This window comes from Erpetoichthys calabaricus, chromosome 4 (genome assembly GCF_900747795.2).
Source record: "Erpetoichthys calabaricus chromosome 4, fErpCal1.3, whole genome shotgun sequence".
NCBI lineage: Eukaryota > Metazoa > Chordata > Cladistia > Polypteriformes > Polypteridae > Erpetoichthys > Erpetoichthys calabaricus.
This window is the reverse complement of record NC_041397.2, coordinates 336,447,912-336,472,356: the sequence shown is the minus strand read 5'-3', so window position 1 is coordinate 336,472,356 and position 24,445 is coordinate 336,447,912. Positions and strand designations below refer to the sequence as shown.

At 42.2% G+C, this 24,445-nt stretch overlaps 2 protein-coding genes across 4 annotated transcripts in view; both read right to left on the bottom strand.

Moving 5' to 3' along the window:
* Nucleotides 1-453: 453 nt before the first annotated feature.
* LOC114641399 (butyrophilin subfamily 1 member A1-like) overlaps nt 454-24,445 on the bottom strand; it is a 228,293-nt gene continuing 204,301 nt past the window's right edge. Inside the window, exon 12 of the mRNA XM_051926434.1 lies at nt 454-535. The gene's annotated coding sequence lies outside the window, so the exon portion shown is untranslated. The remainder of the gene's footprint in view (nt 536-24,445) is intronic.
* Nucleotides 542-24,445, bottom strand: part of LOC114644987 (erythroid membrane-associated protein-like) — a 49,191-nt gene continuing 25,287 nt past the window's right edge. The window contains exons 1-9 of one of the 3 annotated variants that reach the window (XM_051926443.1): nt 17,023-17,253; nt 14,734-14,805; nt 11,184-11,465; nt 9,955-10,059; nt 9,820-9,846; nt 4,759-4,797; nt 3,280-3,306; nt 3,160-3,186; nt 542-1,185 (exon numbers count right to left, since the gene is read on the bottom strand). In XM_051926443.1, coding sequence (XP_051782403.1) covers nt 644-1,185; nt 3,160-3,186; nt 3,280-3,306; nt 4,759-4,797; nt 9,820-9,846; nt 9,955-10,059; nt 11,184-11,465; nt 14,734-14,803 — 1,119 coding nt within the window. In that variant the 5' untranslated portion in view covers nt 14,804-14,805; nt 17,023-17,253 and the 3' untranslated portion in view covers nt 542-643. Of the gene's footprint in view, nt 1,186-3,159; nt 3,187-3,279; nt 3,307-4,758; nt 4,798-9,819; nt 9,847-9,954; nt 10,060-11,183; nt 11,466-14,733; nt 14,806-17,022; nt 17,254-24,445 lie in introns of those variants that run through there. The other 2 variants (XM_051926444.1, XM_051926442.1) reach the window with 2 other exon arrangements.

The window sequence follows — 24,445 nt, the reverse complement described above, 5'->3', positions numbered from 1 at the left end:
TGTCTGACTGGTGGTCTCGTAGTAACACAGTGATTGGTGGTCCAGCCTTGGTGTCGTAGGTTGGTTCTTATCCGTGTTGCCCCCCACATTGACAGCCCCCTGTGACCCTGAATTAGATAAGCGAGTTACAAAATGGATGGTGGTCTCGATATTCAGGGTCTCGGATTTCTTCTACTCAGCTCACACTCTTCATGTCCTCTCAGTCTTTCAATGTCACAAAGTGGGCACCTCAGGGTCATCAGGACTGACCACCAGCAAGTGATGTCACACAAAGACTGAAGAAAACCAATCCAGTGCTGTGGAGAACACAACTATCTTTGTTGAATTCCTCTTTGAATGTCAAATTAAAGACGCACACTCAGGATTTCTGTTCATTCTCAGACCCTCAGATCAAATTATAAAGATTCACATTTGATTATGGAGCCGACGCTTTGATCCGACGCCATTTAAAAATCCCAAGTGTTCAGTCCTGATGTCTCATTAAACACAGAAATCCTGAAAATGAAAATCAGATGAGCAGCAAACAGCAGGACACCTCAGAGGGGCTTTGAGTTGGGTGGTCTGATGTTAAAGAAAGTCTCCATGGGCTTTGTGCTGCTCTGACCTGACACAGAGATGGACAGACGACATTAATACTGAGGGGTCAGTGTGTGCGCAGGGGGCAGATGACCAGAGGGGCCGAGTTTTTACCACCGTCATTAAGATAAGGACTGAAGTACGGAGAGAGGGGCTCAGTGAAGGAGTCTGTGAAGGTGTACAGGTGAGAGCAGGACTGGGCATTGTAAAAGGAGACCTGACCTTCATCATAGTCCAGAAAGACCCCCACTGTCTGGGGCTTCACTCTCAGGGGTAGAATGACAGAACTGTCATCGAGAGCCTTGTACTCGTTCTCGTTCCTCAGCCACACAGTCCAGTATCCATCATATGGGCTCACTGTAATCTTCCCCTTCCTGTTGACCGACTCTCTGGCGACTCCTAAAATCCACGCAGTCTTCCCCCCGACCTCCACCTCCCAGTAGTGTCTCCCTGACGTGAATCCTTCTCTGGCCAGGACTATAGCACAGGGGTCAAACCTCTTTGGATTGTCCGTCACTCTCTGTCGTGTGTCTGTGTCTCTCACTTCTTTCCCGTCTTCAGACACAATGAGCTCTGGATGTGCAGTCTCAGGGTCAAAAGTGACATCAGCTGAGGAGAAGAAAGAAGAAAAGAGGAAGACGTCAGGAAATCAGGGGACTTGAGGAAGACAACAACACATTTACACTCCTTGAAGGACCTGAACATTAAAAAGACAAAGACGTCAAACAGCTCGTGTTCACTTCTCACCTTTGAGTTTTTATTTTTACAAACCAAAGCCCACCAAGCCCCTCGTGTGTCTCTTTGTGTCACTGCTCGGCCCCCCCTGTGACCTCTGACCTCCTCCACTCGCCTGTCTGCCATTTTATCTTCATTTAACCCTAAAGAGCCTGATCACCACGCTGTGACCTCAACAGCACAAGAACAGCGACATTTTAATAAAAGACGAATCACACAGCGAGGATTTGTTAAAGACACAAACAAGAAGACCACCAGTGAGGCCTGGCACTCGTTCACAGACTCACCAGCAGCTCTCAGACTTGTCGTCACTAACCTGAGGGTCTCATGTCCCCCCTGGCCTGTTGTCCTCCTGTTCCTGTCATTCCTGTCCACTTTGATTCATTTTGCTCTGCTCTGCTCTGCTCTGTCAGTCATTCTGTCACTTTTCTCGTCCTTACACTGCGTTTGTGGCCTTTTATTTAGCAGACCCCCCATTTTATGTTTCTCAGTTCCTTGTCAGAAGTGACAACGGGGGGCACTGAATTTATGACACTGACTCTAACAACACAAGATGGCTGCCTGTCAGTGATGAGAATGAAGTCAAATACACAAGTGTCACAAGTCATCAGTCAGCAGGGACACCATGTGACCGGTCAGTACAGGTGAGGGGGGCTTTAATAAGGAGAGGGGGGACGAGAGGACATACAAGGTGACAACAAAGGACAGGAGAGCAGGACAAAACACAAAGTGGCACTAAAGAGGGGACAGCACTGGACACTGAGGGGTCTGAGAATGGACAGCGGGCCTTGTGAGGACTCAGCAGCACTCAGTTTACTTTAAAAAGTGCAAACGTTGTGAGTGAAAACCTCAAGTGTGTCCTCAGTGTTGTCATCTCACAGATACTTCAACATCGACATGCTGGAAATGTAGCAAATTCATGGTGGGCCTGAGAAAGGGTCTGCACTGAAACACAAGAGGGTCCTAAGTGACAGAAGGGACATCATGGAGTCTTTAAGTAGCAGGATTAGTGACAATGACACGCAGTGCTAATCGGTACGAGACCACCGAATCAAAATGACCTTCTGAGAATAAAGTCTACAAGACAAACGAGTGTCCTTTGTACCGAGGAAGACATCTGAGGAGTTCTGTCTGCACGAGGAGGGTCCGGTCTTTAGTTCTGTCTTTACTGACTTGTCTGATGTTCTTGGAACACAAAATAAAGTAATGTCCGCCTGCCAAGGAGAATCCAACTATTAATGACAGAGGATTATTTAGGGAACTTCATAGGAATACGATAACTAGCGATATTCAAAGAGACCACCAGGGGCAGTAGAGGCTGAGGTCTTCCTGTTCCTTAACTAGCAGCTCATCTGCCTTTAAACACACAGAACAAGCAGCCATCCATTGTCATAACCTGCTTATCCAGGGCAGAGTCAAGGAGCACAGCAGGCATCAGGACAAGGCAGGAACAATCCATGGACGGGACGCCAGTCCATCAGCGGGCAAACACTCAGACACACATCAGGGCTAACTGAGCGGCACCAGACCACCTAACCTGCATGTCTTTGGAGCACACGGAGGAGACCCACACAGTCACAGGCAGAACATGCAAACTTCACACAAGGAGCCCCCAGGATGTGAACCCCAGTGTCCTTACTGTGAGACAGCAGCGCTACCACTGTGTCACCATGTCACCCACACAGAGGGACCTCAGCCATTAACTCAGACCTGGGAGACAGTCACAGAGCTCACAAGGTGCTGCTTCTCATGGTCATGAAGGTGACACGTTTAACATGAAGACACAAAGACTAAGACACAGAAAATGAGAACTTCATCCTAAGGTCACGACTGGCTTATCAACCGTACCTGCTGAGCTGCATATTCTCCTCCATTCTGTAAAATAATAAATAAATAAATAAACTTAATGAGTCCAATAAAGAGTGAGACTTGAGAGACCCCCAGAGACCCCCAGTTCAAATATTGTACCTGCATTCATGACGCGTTGTGACTTTTCTGCAGAAGAAGAGAGCTGCGTTACTGAGTGGATAATCAGATGGGTCAACTTAAAACATCATCTCTTCAGTTCTCACTCACAACTTTCATTTACTTTCATTTTCCTCTTCTGACATCTTAGAATATCTTTACATTTCAAATGTCCTTCATAAAGACCCCTTATAATAGACAGCAGAACAATGGACATGACAATAGCTGAAGTGCCAAGCACAGACTGAAAATGGATTTGCAGAATTAACAGCCTACTGGCCTTTGGCTTTGAATCTGCGTGACGTCTGATGAAGAAGGAACAGAATTATTGATGTGTGTTAGGAGTGGAGGTCCTAGCAGTGAGACGTCTGACCGTGTTCTGGTGACCAGAGAAATGAACGCTGCAGGTGTAAATTAGTGTGACTGTAATACAATAAGACATGTGCCAGTCATTGTAACTGTGGTGCCAGCTAGGGGCACATCTCCTGTTGGCATTTCTGAGCGTCAAGTTCATATGACCTGCTCGCTCGTCACAAACTGGATGGTCAGTTGATATCAGGTGGTCCTGTTTATGCATCTGTTTACTTCGTGTGCCTTTGTTTTCTGTTTACTTATTAGGTGGACAGACCCTCGTCTTCACCAGTTTGTCTCCTCCTTATGGCCTTGCTATTTGTCTTCTTCATTGTCAGTTCAAATGATTTCTCAATGCCAACTGTCTGAGTGTCAGTGACCAGAAACAAACTGCTGTGTGAACTGAGAGACCAGAGTGACAGTGGAGGACTGAACCTCTATCAGGTGACATGTGATGCCCACTTCACGGGGTCCTGTTCACTCTTAGGGGTTTACAGTTAAAACCACCAATGTGGTGAATCCAAATGTGGGGACAGAAATCCAAATGTTTAATAATCAGACTGAGTGGAACAGACGGAGCTTTAGAATAAAAACAACAGCAAACAAAGGATAAGGAGGACTCTTGTGTTGTGTCCAGTACTACTGAGGTAGGGTCTGAGCCCCAGGACCCTCAAACTGCATTAATCTGATAGATGGACCAAAGATAAGAAGAGTGAACTAAAATAAAAGAAGAAGATGAGAAGAAAACACAAGGTGGCACCTTACTGAGTGGGCGTAAATAAGATAGGAGAGGACAGCACAGTGGGCACCTCAGGGTGAGAGGAGGACAGTGTGTGTGTGTGTAAGCTAATAACATTCAAACAGTTATTATCAAATACTGATTCACTCTCAGACATGGAATCCAATACAAATCATATTCATAATAATATTATCAGGAAAGCATCCTTAGACTTTGTGCTCTCTCTTAATAAAACCTCTTGGCTTGAATGTGTCATTCTTAGCACCAGTTTTTCATGTCCTTATCGTATCCCTTGGATTGCCTTTCTAAACTTTCGCACTCCATTTAAATCTTTCACAGTTTTTATTTTGTTCTTTAATACAAAGTGAAAGAAATCTTTTTTTTTTTTTTACCAATTTCCTTGTGCAGGAACCAAATAGGAAGGAATCCAACTGTGGACAAAAAGAGAAGAACAAAGTGAACATCAGAGAGGTGTGAAAGAACCAGGGGGCAAGTGGGAACATAATACAGTCCCGGGTTCAAACAAAGGTTGATTTATTACCCACAATACCTCAGTATAATCACAAAAGTTCCCGTTATCTCTCCACAATCACTTTTCTCCTTTCACCACACAGACCTCCTCCAGTTGAGTGTTGCTCATCTTCCTCGCAGCTCTAACCTGCCTGGACAAGAGAGTGCGGCCCCATTTATTGAGGACCCGGGAATACTTCCAGTGCCAGGGCTGTCACTTGTTGGAAGTACTTCCGGGTCATACGGAAATCCAATATAACAGGCAGTGCATCTCCCTGCAGCACCCTCTTGCGGCATCCATGGACCCTAGCAGGGCTGTGCTGCTGGATTACAACTCCCAGCATCCCGTGCTCGTTCCCAAATGTGTAATAAACACCCCTCAGAGACAGTTCTTCCCTGTCCTCTTTTATCCCAACCAGAAAAGGTGTTAAGCATATGCCCAGTTGGGTCAATTTGTATGGGGCTTCAAGCCCGGGTAAGAAATCATCCTCTTTGGCTGTGATATCCATCCATTCATTAGGGAAGCCTTGACTGGGTGAAATATTTTGGCCGGGATGCCTATCTGTTCACTCGGGGCCTCCAGTCTGAGTAAGGGATCTTCCCAACTCCTTGCTGGAATGCCTGTCCATCCTGTGTGCCACCTACAGAGGAAACGTGGGACTGACAACACCAGTCTCTCCATTTGTGTCTTGACCTGCCAACAGGAATGCCTCAGGTGAATATTTATATACAGTGCATCCGGAAAGTATTCACAGCGCTTCATCACTTTTTCCACATTTTCTTATGTTACAGCCTTATTCCAAAATGGATTAAATTCATTTTTTTCCTCAGAATTCTACACACAACACCCCATAATGACAACGTGAAAAAGTTTACTTGAGATTTTTGCAAATTTATTAAAAATAAAACAACTGAGAAAGCACATGTACATAAGTATTCACAGCCTTTGCCATGAAGCTCACAATTGAGCTGAGGTGCATCCTGTTTCCCCTGATCATCCTTGAGATGTTTCTGCAGCTTCATTGGAGTCCACCTGTGGTAAATTCAGTTGACTGACATGATTTGGAAAGGCACACACCTGTCTATAGAAGGTCCCACAGTTGACAGTTCATGTCAGAGCACAAACCAAGTATGAAGTCAAAGGAATTGTCTGTAGACCTCCGAGACAAGATTGTCTCGAGGCACAAATCTGGGGAAGGTTACAGAAAAATTTCTGCTGCTTTGAAGGTCCCAATGAGCACAGTGGCTTCCATCATCCGTAAGTGGAAGAAGTTCGAAACCACCAGGACTCTTCCTAGAGCTGGCCGGCCATCTGAACTGAGCGATCAGGGGAGAAGGGCCTTATTCAGGGAGGTGACCAAGAACCCAATGGTCACTCTGTCAGAGCTCCAGAGGTCCTCTGTGGAGAGAGAAGAACCTTCCAGAAGGACAACCATCTCTGCAGCAATCCACCAATCAGGCCTGTATGGTACAGTGGCCAGACGGAAGCCACTCCTTAGTAAAAGGCACATGGCAGCCTGCCTGGAGTTTGCCAAGAGGCACCTGAAGGACTCTCAGACCATGAGAAAGAAAATTCTCTGGTCTGATGAGACAAAGATTGAACTCTTTGGTTTGAATGCCAGGCGTCTTGTTTGGAGGAAACCAGGCACCATCCCTACAGTGAAGCATGGTGGTGGCAGCATCATGCTGTGGGGATGTTTTTCAGTGGCAGGGACTGGGAGACTAATCAGGATAAAGGGAAAGATGACTGCAGCAATGTACAGAGACATCCTGGATGAAAACCTGCTCCAGAGTGCTCTTGACCTCAGACTGGGGCGGCGGTTCATCTTTCAGCAGGACAACGACCCTAAGCACACAGCCAAGATATCAAAGGAGTGGCTTCAGGACAACTCTGTGAATGTCCCTGAGTGGCCCAGCCAGAGCTCAGACTTGAATCCGATTGAACATCTCTGGAGAGATCTTAAAATGGCTGTGCACCGACGCTTCCCATTCAACCTGATGGAGCTTGAGAGGTGCTGCAAAGAGGAATGGGCGAAACTGGCCAAGGATAGGTGTGCCAAGCTTGTGGCATCATATTCAACAAGACTTGAGGCTGGAATTGCTGCCAAAGGTACATCGACAAAGTATTGAGCAAAGGCTGTGAATACTTATGGACATGGGATTGCTCAGTTTTTTTATTTTTAATAAATGTGCAAGAACTTCAAGTAAACTTTTTTCACGTTGTCATTATGGGGTGTTGTGTGTAGAATTCTGAGGAAAAAAATGAATGTAATCCATTTTGGAATAAGGCTGTAACATAACAAAATGTGGAAAAAGTGATGACGCGCTGGGAATACTTTCCGGATGCACTGTATGTATCTATGGTAAATGTCATAAAGCATGGAGCAGCATTACAGTTGTTATGAAGGCTGATCATTTGCCCAGCAAGGAGGCTGTAATGAAAGGATGTGCAAACTGGCCAGGATGGCTTTTGGTTCTTGTCTGGATGGGGTGGAGATTTAAGAGATGGACTGGATGAAATATTATATCAAGGACAATATGGCCTCCAGTACAAGAGATGACAGTGTTCCTCTGGCTCATTCCCTGTTTTAACACCCACATGGTTTCCTAGGACTTGTAATTCGGAAGGTCAACCCTCACCGGGTTTATGTGTGCCACCATAGGCCACTTCAGGAGAAGAACCTGCCTGTTTTATGCAACTTCTATATGGCCCAGAAGTTTTTCCAGAATGCAATGTCATGACACCAGAAGTACTCCTGGATCCAACATAAACAAACATCTCCCTTCACTCGGAGAGTCAGAGTCAGGAGAAAGAGGACGACCCTCACTAAGGAGAAGCAGCAGGAGACAACACATTGCTTATTTGGTGTATTGTTGGAAGTACGCATTTTGAGGTGTTGTCATGTAATAAAACAACATGATCTTCTCCCGGGTTGGTGTCTGCGGAGGTTGTATCTGGTGTTCAGAGCTCTGGGGCATAAAATATACAGCAATATGTCTGCTTCTGAGTTTGACAAGTGACATTTTCACAAGTAAAGACTTTTCTGGTGACAAACTTTGCACTTTTCTTAGTCTACATGAAGATCACACCATAATCACACCACACATTATAAATATGTTACTGTTATGGGAAATGATGGTTGTTATGTGTATCATTGTTATGCAGATGACACTCAAATCCATTTTGGAGTAAAACCTTCATGTACTTCCACCTCTACTCTCCTCACCACTTTTCTCCATGAAACAATGTTATAGCTGCAAAACAATCTGCATCAATTAAACTGTTCCAACATTGAGGCTCCTTTAATAAATCTTCCTTCCACTGTACAAAAAAATAATTCATTTTAGTTTATCTGTTGATAGAATTCTGGTATCACCTACCACTAATGTCTGTTACCTTGGAGTTATTTCTGACAGTGAGTTCACATTTGAGGCACACATTAAAAACATTACCAAAATGTACTTCTTTCATCTGCACAGGATTGTAAGACCCCAAAGACTTCTGTCACTAAGTGCATCTGAAAAGATTATTCACGTCTTCATCTAAGGCCTTTCATTGTTTAGATTACTGTAATGTTTGTCTCTTTGATCTACCAGCAAATTCTCTTTGGAAGCTCCAGTGTTTGCAAAACTGTGCGGCTTAGACTCGTACCCACACATCACTGGACCATCACATCACCCCTGTACTGGCATCACTGCACTGGCTCTCTGCTCATGAACACAAAGCCTAAAACACAATGCCGTCCATGGAACAGCCTCTCGTCACATCTGTCACCTCGTCAGACCCTCCATTCCCTCACACTCTCTCCATTCTGATGGCTCAATATTACAAATAAAATGTATTATTATTACTATTATTAAGTGAACATGGTGGCACAGAGGTTGGCACTGCTGCCCAGCCCCGTCAGTGTGTGGGTTGAGCCTGCATGCTTCTCTGATGTCAACATGTTTTTTTTCCACTGTCCATTTTAAAGATGAACAGTAAATATGTTAAGAGTATTACTGTGTGTGTGTGTGCGTGTGTGTGTGTGTGTGTGTGTGTGTGTGTGTGTGTGTGTGTGTGTGTGCGTGTGTGGTTGTGTGTGTGTGTGAGTGAGTCCAGACACAGACTGGCACCCCAAAAATGAATTTCTACTGTCGTGAGTCTGCTCTCTGCTACCATAAATTGGAATTCGAAAACAGGTGAATAAATGAATTTTGTATTCAAAATCATAAAATAAATTTTTAAATCTGTTTATTTTTTATTGTTTTTGGTTTCCTTCCCTATTCACACATGAAGCACCGACACAAAGGAGACAAAGAAGACTTCACTTAACGTGGTGGGCCACATTGGCTCAATGCTGACCATTTTCAAATCGTCTCCTCTTCACATTCAGGCTGGCCGGCCTGATCTCCCGTTTGAGAATTTCCTGACCAGTTCACGTTTATTCAGTCACACCAAGGCCTTCACTAATTGAACTGCTCAGATATGCATGGACTCTGAAGACCCTGAGAAGCCACCTCACCATCACAGGAGACAGATGAGTAGTGGCCAAGTAGAAAGAGGTAAATCAGCACAAGTTGAGCTCATCAGACCAGTCCTTGAGCAGAAGTGTCTCATATCTATGGCCCTGTGCTGACTCACGACTAGAGAGAGGACTAAATGTGTAATGGAGGAGCCATTTGTCACTCAGCGCACACGTGACGTTAGGTTTGTCAGCCCACAGAACTCAAACTCCAGTTCAGCTCCTGGTATGATGTCTCCTGTGGACAGTCTGCATGTCCTTCCATTGTCAGAGTGGATTTCCAATGTGGACTCCTACAGCCGCTAACTGTGAATTGTGTGATCAAAATACAAACTGACTGACACATCTCAGGATTCACCGATGACAATAAAAGCCACAAAGTAACTGAAATCAAACTGAGACTAAATTAGAGAACAGCAAATTTAGAATTGTACTCACCTATTGAATCATATCTGGTGTTTGTTTCTAGGGAAGACAATAAAGAATATAAAGATGAATTATTTATGAATAACTTTACAGTTTTTATCAGCAGTCACTCTGTTCTGATGTCGATGTGAGATCTTCTGTCCTCACCTCTCATTCTTCTCCATTGAATGACCAGCAGGGGAGTCACTGCTAAGCAAAGAAACAACAAGATGCAGAAAGCCACCAACCAGCCAGAGACCCCTGGGGAGAAACCTGCAAAATGAGGGGAAGACGTGTGAGTCTGTGAGACAGGAATGAGGTTCAGGTGAGGAAAACACAGAAGAATCCATCAAGTGGGACTCCTTTCCTATCCTGTATCTCACCTCCATTAATGTCCACTCAGTGTTATTCTCCACCAGTGTTTGTCTCTTAAGTCTTTTAATCTGCATGTTTACTTTTCATTTCTTTGAATCATGGGCACAGATTTAGGGGTCCATTCCTAGACTGAGTCACAGTTGAATTTTCTGTCACACTGCTAGCCAGCTGTACCTGACACTGTTCCATCTCTTGACTTTTCCATCTCTTATCCATATTTCATTTCCACTTATGGATCTTTTCCTTTTTCTTGTATATGGCACATCATTTAACACAAAATTGATTAGTAAGTTGAATTTTGAAAGCACACATTTAAGAGGAGCCTCCTACAACCCCAAGACATGCCTGTTGTGTTAAGTGTCCATTCTGAATTAGCCCTGTGTGTGTGTGAGTGGGCCCTGCGCCCAGTGCTGCTGGGGTTGGCTCCATCGCCCACTACAATGAAATGGATTAAGCCTGTTTGTCAATGTTATGGTTCATGTTTCTGAGAAGTAGAATGTGGAGTGACTCACTTAGGGTCACACAGGGAGTCAGGGCTCAGGATTGAGGGTCACAACTACAAAGCCATGATTAGAAGACTCTGTCCTGTCACTGTGTGTCACCCTCTCCATCACATTGTAACAGACCCTCGGGCAGCATGTCCCCAACCAGAGATAAATCAAAGGGGTCTGCACTGTTTACTTGTTCTACCATTTGTATAATAATAACATGACTTTATTATAAAACATGTTAGGTGAGTCACAATACTAAAAGGAAAATGGGTCTTATGACAGGAAAGACACTTTAGTGGTTGTTCTTCACCAGCATAATTCCAAATGCTCACCATAATTAAAATGTGTTTTACTACAGATTTTTTATCTAAAGTATTTTCCAAATTTTCCACAATTTCATTAAATGGAAGCCTAGCTTTTTAGTTTGATCTACAAATTTGTAAAATTTGTAAACTTTTCTGTAAAATTCTGTGTAAAAATGGAGCATTGACCAAATGACATGCTGCTAATACCACACTATTAATGACGTACTGTAGATGTTGAGTTCAGATGGCCAGTCTGGCTTTGGTGCTTTACTTCTCATCAGACAGCTGAACACGTTGTACTCCTCCTTCACCAGGAGGACGCTGCTCACTCTCAGAAGACCCTCGTGGTCCCGCTCTGACTTTATTGTGGACTGTGACGTCACGTCTGCCCCATTCATGTCCCTCCAGGTGACTTCTGGTTGGGGGTTCCACTTCTCAGTGCTGCACTCCAGTCGGGTCTTCTGGCCTTCAGTGGAGCTCATAGAAATGGAGGGCTGAGCACCTAAAACTAATGAAACACAAAAGAGTGGAAGATCAGTGAAGAGAAGAAGAAACACTTTAACATCAGCTGACATGACATACGGTTATGAATGAACTGCTGAAATAAAATCATTTGATTACAATGAAAACATTCTGTGTTTGGTGTGTAGGCTCCAATTTTATTGTGTTTGACTTGTGTCTTATTTATTGCTAATATTTAATTAAACTTGACAGAGTGTCAGTTTGAAATGTTTGGGGTGGTTGATAAAGAATGGAGCCAACTGAGGTTAGGGGTCAGATTTGGGGACTATGAGGACATTCCTTCACACTCGTAAATAAAGAGACCAGCTATTAAAATATGAAAATCCACACGGGACAGACCAGAGCAGTGGAGTTTTTCAGCTCAACAATCCCACAAACATGAAGAGCAGCGTCTTTGATTTCTGGACTCCAGTTCTTTGGTATGCTGTCTGTGCTGGGAGGCAGGAGCTGCTCATTATTCTTAAGTGACCTGTAATCCCATCTGCTCTGCCACTTGATGTCCCATTTGTTCAAGTCTGCCTGATGGTGTCCAGCATCACGTTTTAGCCAGGGTCTCAACGCTGCTTTAGGTGGTGTTTAGTCATCTGTGATCTTTTGGCGATTCTTTAAATATTATAATTGTGTCCATTTGATTGTTTTTGTTCTTATGTATGTTATGTTTTGAACCTTTTGCTGTTTATTATTTATGTGTTTTGTTGTACCATATTTAGTGTGGAATATGACCCGGACACAGGCAGGCGGACACCGTAGGTACAACAACATTTATTAATATAGCACATTTAATACAAAAAAGGTAGCTCAAAGTACTTTACATAATAAAGAAAATAAAAATAAAAGAAAAAGTAGAAATTAAAATAATACAACATTAGTTAACATAGAATAAGAGTAAGGTCTGATGGCCAGGGAAGACAGAAAAAACAAAAAAAAACTCCAGACGGCTGGAGAACAAAATAAAAACTGCAGGGTACAGGCCACGAGACCACCCAGTCCCCTCAAAAACCTAACACACGTTTATTCATATTGACATATTTACTCTCACCCCCAAAGTCCAGGCCTCTACATACTGCCTCCCTTCAGGTCCACCTCCACTCCTCTCCTCCTGAGCTCTGCCCTTCTCCTCTCCCGACTCCAGCCATCGAATGGAGGGAGGCGGCCCCTTTTAAACCCACCCGGACGTGCTCCAGGTGCCTCCCAATGAGCGCCTGCCGACACTTCTGGGTGTGGTGGAAGTGCTGAGGGCCAGGACTCTTCAGGCATCAAGGCACCCCCTGGCAGTGACCACGGGCCCCTATAGGGTTGAGCTTCAAAACTCCTTTCCCGTGGTCCCCAAAGCCACCAGGGCGGTGGCTTGTGGTCTGGAGGAGCCCCCAGCCGCTCGCCACATTACTTATACACCAGTGGCATGGTGGCGCAGTGGTAGCGCTGCTGCCTCGCAGTTAGGAGACCTGAGGTTCACTTCCCGGGTCCTCCCTTTGTGGAGTTTGCATGTTCTCCCCGTGTTTGCGTGGATTTCCTCTCACAGTCCAAAGACTTGCAGGTTATGTGCGCTGGCCATCCTAAATTGTCCCTGGTGTGTGCCCTGTGGTAGGCTGGCACCCTGCCCGGGGTTTGTTTCCAGCGCTGTGTTGGCTGAGATTGGCTCCAGCAGACCCCCATGACCCTGTAGTTAGGATATAGTGGGTTGGATAATAGATGGATAGTTATACACCCTGTTTCCTTTATGTAGTTTCAGGGGCTGTAGAACTATCCCAAAATGACGTTATTTGTATCACATGTTAGTTTATCCAAGCTTTACTTGTAGTTTTTGGTATTTTTGTATTTTATTCTGGTTTATCAACTTTTATTTTATTTCACTCTTTTGTATATCCTTCTGTATATTTATCTTTATTTAGTGTTTTTTTTTCCAATATCATATATTCCCCATTTTCTTTCTGTATTTCTGTGAAGAGCTTTGAGAATGAGGAATATTCTACATAAATAAAATGTTTCATTATTAATTTTAATATCCTCCTCATCTCATCATGGAACACAGTCACTCATATTGGCCGACTTTAACTTCACCACTTAACCCAATTCATACGTCTTTCTATTTGAGAGGAAAATCAAAAAAGTCAAACTTGATTGGGCGGTGGAAGTGCAAGCTCTACACTGACAGCAAGCGCTCATGGGAAATGAACATGAACTTCATTAGGCAGTAGCTCTAGCCACGGACTCACTGTGCCATCCCATAATACAAGTAGAAACCTAAACTGTAAATCCCAAATGCACACTAACTTTCAACAGTGAGTGAGACCTGAGTCTATTCTTCTCCTTCTCCAGAGAAAACAAAACATTTGTAGAGATCATCATCAGAAACACGGACATTTGTGATTATTAGAGATACGTTGCCAAACTTCAGATTGTCTAGGACCATTGCTTTTCTTCTCTCAATTTGTTTTTTGATTCTCTTATCCTGGTATAAAAGCACCGGTGAGGAGAAGTCCGTTGTAACCCACATGACTTCAAAGACCTCAGCATTAAGAGCTGGTGAGAGGGAGGCTGACAGGACCACATCTTCACCGACATAAGTGACGACGGGCTTAGAAGGACCGACAACGATGAAGCTGTCTGGAAAGGAAACCACAAGAGTGCAGTGAGGACCAGGATGTGATTTGTAAATTAGAAAAAATGACAAAAGTTAATGAAAACCACGTTAGTGTATGTATGCAATAAATGCTGCCGTATCATCTACCATTAAATTCATAACTGCTGTGGACTTCATTTTTTCCTTCTGACTTCTTGAAGAATAAATTGTCCTGAAATTGTTTTTCTAGATTTAAACTACTATAAGCTATAAAGAGAAATACAATTTAACTCTCCTTTTTTGATTTGACAAAACACAGAATAAATATGTTTCTACAGAAAGACAAAAATCTGTGAACAGTGCTAGGAGGATACTTTTTTTTTTTTTCGTTCTTTATTTTGTCTTATACAATTTCTCGTATTACGAATTTGTTAGTTTTTTGCATACCCCTTGGGGTCAGAGTGCAGGGTCAGCCATTGTACATCGAGTGCCCCTGGAGCAATTGAAGGTTAAGGGTCTTGCTCAAGGACCCAGCAGAGTAGGATCTCCTTTGGCAGTGATGAGGATTAGAACCAGCAACCTTCTGGATACCAGCACAGATCCTAAGCCTCAGAGCCACCACTGAGTGAATAAATGCAACAAAATATTCATTACAATCAAAAATGAACAGAATATAACCAGCCATGCCTACCTGCCCAGGAGATATCTGTGTTGTGTAGAAACAATAAGATAAGAAGAGTCCATCGCATCTGAAGGTTCATGGCTGGAACACAAAGAAGAGCTCATTGTACCTGTGAAGTCAGCTCCTCTGACAGACTGCTGTGTAAAACAACTCACAGATCAAACTGCGTCATCTACACTTCACATGACAGGAGCAGAGACCACCATTTATATCATTTGTGTTTACGTGTTAATAACCCAAAGGGCATTAACTGACATTCTTAGTTTGATTTACTGCCTGTGCACTTTGGTGGACATGAAGCTTCTCAACTCGACTCTCAGCTCTTTTATTTTATTATTTCTATTTATTATCTTATTGATCTTTACGATAAGCGCACTCTCTCATCCCAGTGAACTCACTTATCTAGTTTGGTTTTAATCATTTCTACCACAATGGCACAGGAATGACACTCTGTCGTCAAACTGGCAGACATCGGTGGTACAGCTGTGGTCTGTCACATCCACCTTTGCCTTATTGTAGCCCCCAACTAAAGACAACAGCATCAGACTGGCCCACCCAGCGGTCACCAATATGAATTGTGTTCTCTTTTCCTTTTGTTATCCTTATGAACTGGTGAGTCCTAGAAAGTATGAGATTCATTTTAGAGAGATGACAAGGAGATAAAAGAAGAAAGCAAAGCCGTTATGAATGTAGAAGGAAATTTCTTAAATGAAGAACTGAGGCCAGCAGAACCAAATAGGGATAAAAACAAAATGTGAGGTGAAATGAAAAACTGAAAAACAAATGGTGCTTAAATACTTGGAAATTTCCCCTTCCTACAGTATATTTATCAAAGGCATTTCTACAATCTATAGAAGTATCATTTTCAAGCTAGACACCAATTTTTTACAACAAAAGAACTGTGACATCCAGAGACATGTCACCAATAGTCAATGACAATGACACAATACAGTTATTCAAAATGGTATTGAAATCTTAACCAATCCAGACAGAAATGAAATCTTTTAAAATGAGAGCCAGAAGGACTAAAATCAAGTAACAGTTCATTTACTGTAAAGATCTACGTTGGGTTGGTCACCATTTAATTGTTGAACAGTCACAGACATTTCATTTTCCCCAGAAGAGACAATCCTGAAACTGTTACTTGTTCTGACACATTACATAATTTAATAAGGCCTCTCACTGAAGGTCTCCTCTCATATCTGTCACACTCTGTGTGTTCTCTCCTTGATTTAGAGTTTCCAGAGCCCCAGCTGCCTCTTCTTTAGTGAGGACACAACTCCTCTCTACACGGCTATTCTTATGATAAACTCAGACAGGCCTTCAACACTCGACATCAACAGCGTCAGATCACACAGCCACATCAGACTGGAAAAACTGGTGTTCCTTCTTAGTGGTTTCTATTTCTCATTTAACATTCACTTTTCAGCCAATCCAGTGGAATCTTTGGTCACAGAAATGAGACCAACAGTAAGCGAGCTCATATCTTTGTTGATCTAATGTCATTTTTTTTCCTTTTACGCAGGATGTTAGTGTATATGTGATGTACATATTTAATATGTTAACAGTGCCACTTGATACTCAACTAAAGTGCAGGAATTCATTAACCAATTCATTCATTTTTAACTTTCTCGCATGTGTACTTCTGATGTGTCTTCACCGCCCACCATTTCATGAAACACAAGACTCTCAGCTGAGCCAGCAGATCCAGTAATCAAACCAAGAAAAAGAACTTGACAGCCCAGCTGTTCTCTACTTATTTCTACTTTCACCCTGACACTCACTGATGATACCATAAACCGTCTGCACTCCTGTGTCCCTCTTCATCACTATGATTATCACCTTAAGGCACAATCAAATCTCACAATACCTTTTGAATCACATCACCTAAATGTGTAGTACTGGGAATGTGCTGCAGATGTTCAGTTCTTTTCCTTTTGAATAAAAGGAGCTGAAGATATCTGTGCTGGAGCTGAGGCTAACCTACGTCTGTAAAATCCTGATCAGTGCTCATTAATGGTTGTTGTGGTGGTCTTGACTTCAGTTACTTTTACTGGTGAATACTCAGAGTGGACAAGCTAATTCATGACAGCACCTTGATCTCATATGAAGACCTCCTGCTCTTTTCAAGGCTCCTTCACTAAACACACACTTAATCTGCACGAGCTGAAGGTACACTTGTGTAGCACAAGCCAGTTACACGTTACTGAAAATTAGAATTCTTATCACTCACAAAATAAAGATTCATTTACATCACTTAACAGCAATGTAATAAACGTCCATAATGTCTCCACTTACTGCTTTCACTTTGTTTTCTCTCCACTTTCCCCGTTCAGAGCTCACACATCACGAGGATTTGTCCTTCATCAGGGGTCTGTGAACTTCATGCCCAATATGTCACTCTTCCATGTTCTTAATGTCTTATAAGTCTGTAGAAGAAGAAGATGGCGTGTAATAAAATAAAAGGAGTAGTATAAAGTGTTCCTCCTCTGATTAATTTCTCTTTCGTTTTTAAACAGCAGCCTGCCAACACTGACACACCTGAGTCTTAAAGTGACAGAAACACATTAAAATAAAATGGCCTGTGATCTGACAATAAGACCCTCGGCTTTTATCAGATCTCATGAGAATTCCATGCTTTTATGATCTTTTTTAGAATGTTTAACAAAGCAGGGCACACACTTATCAGCCTTTGTTCAGATTAGAAGCAGACTTGTGGTATGAGGATCACATCAGCCCAAGTAAGGAGAGGAGACCAGAAGAAATCAAAATGGAGTCAGGGCATGCACTTGATTTACAACTTACAGCACGGAATAATTTGATTAACTCTAAAGCCAGCTGGATATCATGTGGGCTTCCTCTGAACACTGGAAGAACAAAATGCATTAGTGACATGCTATTTAACAAAAAACAAAAGAATCTGATCACCTGCTGGTGAACAACATCTCAAAAAGCGGTGGGCTTCATTTGCCTGGGCTCACATCTAAGCAGTGAAGTCATACTCAACGTTTCTAAGAAAATCAGAATCCACAGAATGACGCACTTTACTAGCACAAACAGACCAGTAAGACATCTAAACATGGCAGGTATTTGTTGTCAGCACAGGATAGGCCTGTAAGATGGACGGACACTAAAATTGGTGAACTTCATTGATAACAATGAGAATGTATGAGAACATGTGCATAGTCTTCATCTTTAACCCTGATTCAGTTTTAGTGCTGCTGTTATTTTAGATCTGTTGTATTAAATGTGAAGTTTCCATTCAGCTGAAGCTCAGGGTGCCCTGTTGTCATGCTCTGACTCTCTGGTGTCCTCCATTGCCTCACAGCACTTCGTTGGCAGCCATTATCAGGCTTCTAGAAGTTGCACTGTAGCTTTGCCTAAAGGTGGAGAGTTCTGAAATCAAATTCAACAATAGCAATCCCACAATCTAATAATGCTGAGTATTTAACAGTCTGATGGCATACGGGTAGACGCTCCTACCGAATCTTTCAGGCTGAGTTTTCTGACTACAGAGTTGTCTGCTTGACTTCAGCATCTTTAACAGTTCATTACTGGGTTGGCAGGAGTCCCTAAATATCCTGAGAGGTTTGACCAAGCGCCACCTGATGAAGATATCACTGTAGAGCAGACTGTGGAGTCTCCATGGTACACTCATCAAGGGTTAGGACATTCAAGTCGGTGAGACATGCTGTATGTGACTAAAGTCAATTTCAACTTCTGACTGTCTGACTAAAAGATATAATGAAGATTGTGAACATTTCTGCTAGGGGTTTCTTTCAATTACAGGATGAATAGTTTAGCAAGAGCTCCACTGAAAAATGAGATTTTTATATGATGCTTACCCCATGTGTTTTATAGTGATGACTGAGAAAAAGTTTAATCTCATGTTTTCATGGAGAATGGAGATAAAAAACAATCAATGACAGAATTGCGATAAGTGGTGGCCAAAGCTGTACGACAGAAAACAAAGTCAAAGTGTCCACAAATTCAAAGATCTCATGTTCTTTAATCTCATAATATGCAAAATACATGCACTTATTTACTAATATATTGTTCAATAAATGCTGTTTGGGTTTTTGAATTGAAGAAAGGACACTTGACCTATGAATTAGGGAGAGTTGTATGGAGTTTCACACTTGAAGGCCATAAACACATAGCTATAGGTTAAGGGACTGGGCAAAACGACTAAATACTAGTAACAATGCAATAATACTGAAACAAGAACATACAAGGGTACGGGAGAAAATGACAGAATTTGAAAAATGTGACAAACTACTGATCTGTCTGTATCAGAGTGAGGCAGATTTATTTTATTATAGAGACTGGAAGACAGCAAGATCTTAAGATGAAGCAAAAGTCAATAACAAGGAAATTACAAAGTAGGCAAAAAAACACCAAGATATACTGTATATGTAGTCAATACGGATCAGTGGGTAGAAATAAACATCAAAACTGTGCCAAAGCCAAATCACTTCACGTTGTTGTAGTTGAAAAACCTGTGCTGGATTCATAACCTCCATTTATAACAATGGAAACAAGAACGTAACAATAACAACATCCTGCCAAAGACCAAATTTAACAAAAACTATCATATTGGGAGAATCCCTGATGCTCAAAACATCCAGAAATAAATAATGATCTTAAAACAAAAATTATTCTGAGCTGGAACAATTCCTAATGATAATCTTAATTCTTGCTTTTGTTGTACGAAATATTTTTTAAAGCTGTAAGAAATGTTTGGAACTAAGGGACTGTCCTAAGAGTATACAATACGTGACACAGTTCTTTGTGGTCTGTCAGCACACCGACAAGACACGTTTAACAGACAATCTAGGAGATGAACGTAAACTGGAGGAAGAGTCAAAGTCAGGAGATCAAAAGTAATCGAGCAAAAAGAAAAAGCGTGAGGACAAGTTGAAGTCAAAATTATGAAGCAAAGATCTTTACTAAAAAGAGAACCAAAGGTACATTTTAGAGAAGGTCTGATCGGGTTTTTAATCCACAGTTCATATAGTGAAGTGAACGTTCAGCCAAACTTTAAAACCATCATGTTGATCAGCACAGGTCATGACATCTGAGGACATTCCTGACAACACAGGACACTATCCTACGAAAATGTCGGCAGCAGTAACAAACCAAAATGTCAGCCAAAATGGCACAAAAGCATACAATGCAAAGGATAATTGAATATTTAATAAGTACCTATCAGAAATTATTTTTTTTTACACTCTGGAAGTCCATTTATTTATTTATTTATTTATTGTATTATTTGTCCTGTAAGTCTGTATCTTTGTTTTTTAACCTTACTTCTGCTTTATGCATCTAAATTTCCCTTTGGGCTTAATAAAGTTTTTCACATCTAATCTAAAATGTGGTTTTGTAGCATGCAGAGTTTATTTTGTTTTTTTATTTTGTACATATGTATTAGTTATATTTTTGTGAAAGCACTGTGTCTACATCTTGTGGCTTGTTATTAGGTGTGTGTGACACTAATTTGAATTCTACTGTGGCCACTTTGTCATTGTTGTTTCTGTTACCGTCATGTGCTGTCATACTGTGCCAGTATTTAAATTAGAGTTTGGGTTTACTGTTTTCTGGGATTGTAAAATAATTCTCAATTATATGCTACAATAACGCTATCTCCCTAGCATCTGGTTTCATGTCAAGTCCTACAGCTGCGATGTACAGCAGGAGTTAAAGCTTGAAAACACGTCAGTTACTATCCACATTTACCGTCAGTTTCAGATTCTCCGGTGGCTTGAAACTATCTATCTTCTTTTGTTTTTTTAGGAATTTTTTAGGGAATTTATTAAAAGCAAGTAACATTCCATAAAATAAAGTCAAACATAGCAAAATTCAATTCAATTCAACCCCCGCCCAACCTTATTTTTTGATTTTTTGTTTAACAATTTTCAAAATGCAGTAGCTTTCTCTTCTGGCGCAGTATTATGCTGATGCCAACTCTACAATTCTTTATTTCACTGACTTTGACATAAATGCACTAGTCTGCCCCAAACGGCCGTACAGCTAACATCTATAACTCTCGTAAAACATACCTCTGTTACTGACATCTAGTGGTCATTAAATATATCAATATACTAACCAGATAAATATTAATTAATGAGCTGCATTTCCATTAATGACTCCTTCTTTACAAAGTTCTTAATGATAACAACAACGGAGGTCTCCTCTGTGTTTGGAGTTTGTGATTAATGTTTACATCAGACAACACAACTTACTGACCACCAATTATGGCTAGCAGATAAATGTCAACTAATAAGCAATGTTTTAATAAATTTGTTGTTCTTCTCCAAACACGTAAGGTTTTTATAAGGTTTAGAAGATGTAATTGATGTGTATGTCCACCAGAGAACCTACAACCTATTTCCTCTCAGGCAAATTTCAAACACATCCTCTAGACAGACATTAAACAAACTTTATTTTATATCGTATCATTCTACAGCAAACAGCATTCTAAGTACATTTACGTGCCTATTGTAAAGCTACTGTTTTCACACGTCAGCTGCATGGATACCAGACAGTTACATGATATGGTCATGCATTAAAATGATGGAGGAGTGTGACGTAGTAACCTTCTACTTGGAGCGCACACCATAGAGCCACTTAGCCCAGTTATTGAGCATCTGGCACCCCAGTCCAAGGTACACCTCCACAGTGAATGTGCTAAATATTAATAAAAACAGTTCTGATCACTCACTGCAGATGCCGAGTCCAGACAGCCAGTCAGGTTTTGACGCTTTACTGTCAGACAGCTGATAGTTCTGACAGTTATCAGAAATTATCAACATAATTGCAAGGATTTAATTATGGACAAGATATCTGTCTGAGATTTTTCAGGTAAGTAAGACTGACGTTACAAAGTAAGGTCGATCTGCTCACTTCATGTTATGATGAGGTGTACTTTTTATTATTTTTCTATTATGATTTCAGTTATTAGTAATATAATTGTGCCCTTTCTGTCAATAAAGTTCTTGCTTTTCATATTCCAGCCATCCCCATTTGTACAGGAGAGGTCCTCTTGAGAGTCTTCCTTTGTCGCTGAGTCAACTCTTTACTTGTTTTCTGCCTCTCATTGTCAGTCTTGTTTGTTAGGTGTTTGCATTGTCGAGGCCTGAAGGACAAGAGGAGCCCACAATAGTCATTGAGGAGCCAGCATGACAACTCTGCTTAATTTAAGGATAACAGAAAAGTTCAATTGATAATAGAAAGAGCAAACGTTTGGCCAATCCAGCCTGAACAATAGGAATTAGGCTATTTTGAATTTCAGGCAGCTCAGAAGCTCCTCCACCATCTGAGTTAGGACCAGAATGAAACGCCCATCTCATGGTATGCCTCTTTTTATTTTGTCCTGATTTACTAGGGTGTTGTACCATGTTAGCCATTATGAATGTAGAGAAAACCCAAGCAAAATGACACCTTTTATTGGCTAACTAAAAAGATTACAATATGCAAGCTGGTGGAAAAGACAGAACAGTTAGTGACAGCACCTCCTCCTCAACTACAAATACTTTACTGTTTCAATTGAGAAGTTACTCCAACTTGTATATTTTGAGTATTTTTCTCTTTTTCACCTCAGTTTGCTGCTACTGATGGCAAACAAATCCCCGATACAAGTTAATAAAGCACCAGCAGATTGTGTGTGCAGACCGCTGTCACTGGTGTTCTCTGTATCACCAGCTGACTTGACACCATGAAGAAGAGAACCAGTGCATCAGCATTTCACACCTCCAGATGCTTTAGAACAAGAAAGTTAAAAATGTTCAGAATAAGAATCATATTTATTGGCCAAATACTCTATGTGGCACACAAGGAATTAGACTCTGTTTTTTGATGGCTCTCCAAGTATAGTTACACGACAGACATACAAACAATTGATTAGTACACCCCTGAGATAAAAACAAGACAAACAATGTGAACACGTCATACAAAGTGCATGGCAGTTCAGGAAATACCACAATATACACACATTAGCAGGAAGGCATAGACAGTTGAAAGAAACCGTCCTTGTATCTGTTTGCTTTGCTGTAGTTTAGTCCAGAACACCCGGCAGATGAGCTTGTGGCCTGGATGTGATGGGTCGGTGATGATTTTCCCTCCTGCATCATGACTCTGGAATTGTACAAGTCCTGTATGGTGGGAAGAATGGTGCCAGTGATCTCTTTGGCAGACTCGTTGTGGTGTTTTTAGTAGCTGATCCAAGCCTCACTGTGTTGGCTGAACTTCGAACAGACTTGATGATTGTTGTGTATAACTGAATCAGCAGCTCCTATAGTAGACTGTGTGGACCACCAGGGGCGTACCCCACCCCAAATCCCAACACGGACAGGCTGAGACACAAGTTCAGCACAGCACACAAGCTTATTCTTCAGTGGAGAAGCGTTTTCCCTTCACTCTCCACTACACAGCACAGTACAAAGCACCAGTATATAAATACACCATCCTTTCCTCTTCTTCTTTCTCTTTCCCTTCTTTGCCTCCACTCCTCCTCACAAGCTTTGTCCTCCACCACCCAACTCTGGCTCCCTGGTTGGTGGTGAGACGGCTCCTTTAATAGCACACCCAGAAGTGCTCCAGGTGTTTCTCGACCTTCTTCCGGCTGAATTTCCAGGTGTGGCAGAAGAGGTTCCTCCAAGGACCCAGCAGCACCTGCAGCACCCCCTGATGGCACCCATGGAACCCAACAGGGCTGCTCCAAACTACAAGTCCCAGCATGCCTTGTGGGAACCCAGGGAGGCTACCCTCTAGCATCTTGAGAGAGATTATGTCCCAAACATGTTCTCTCCCTGGCTATCCATCTCAGCTGATTTCCCTCAGTTGTCACATGAAGTCCATCTGCTGCTGTGTCTTTCCCTTTTTGTCTTTATGTCAAATCCCAGGTGATTATAGAGCCGAGAATCATGAAGGTTTCCACAACTGAGAGCTTATTGTCAAGTATGGAGAGTGGAGGTAATATTGTGGGCCCCTCCTGAAGTCCACTGTTATCTCTGCAGGTTTTTAGCATATTTAGCTCCAGATTGTTCTCAGCCCACCAAAGAGCCAGCTGCTCAACCTCCCCTCTGTATGCAGACTCGTCACCATTCCTAATGAGTCCAATGACGGTTGTGTTGTCCGCATATTTGAGGAGTTTGACAGAGGGTTCCTTAGAGGTGCAGTCATTATAATAGATTGAGAAGAGCAGTGCAGACAGCACACACCTGTGGGGGACACCAGTGCTGATTGTACGAGAGCTTGACGTGATGGGGCGGTCCCAATGTAAATTAGTGTAACCATGGCAACTACACACCTTCTTTAGGCCCAAGTTCATCCTGCCTGTGTAGACCTTTGGTCACATGATCAGTAAGTTCATATCTGTACCAGCTCACCGTTATGTATTACTATTTACAGTTCAGAAGCCGTTAGTGAGCCGTTTGTTATTTGTGTGCTGCTCTTCACTTGTCACTCCGCTGTGTTTGGATTGTTTCACTTGCCTTTGAGTTATGGACTCTTTGTTTCTTCACTTTGTAGTTTCACGCCTGCTCTTTGTTAATAAGATGGAGATTCGTACGCCTCGTGTCAAGGTGGTCTGCAGGATGATAAACTGATAAAGGGGGGAGTTCAGCTGCCTGAAGGTCTATTAAGTCATAATAGTGAGGTCAGAACATCTACAGAGACGATAACTGGGAATAGAACTGGAATCCAGGATGGGACAACAGCACTG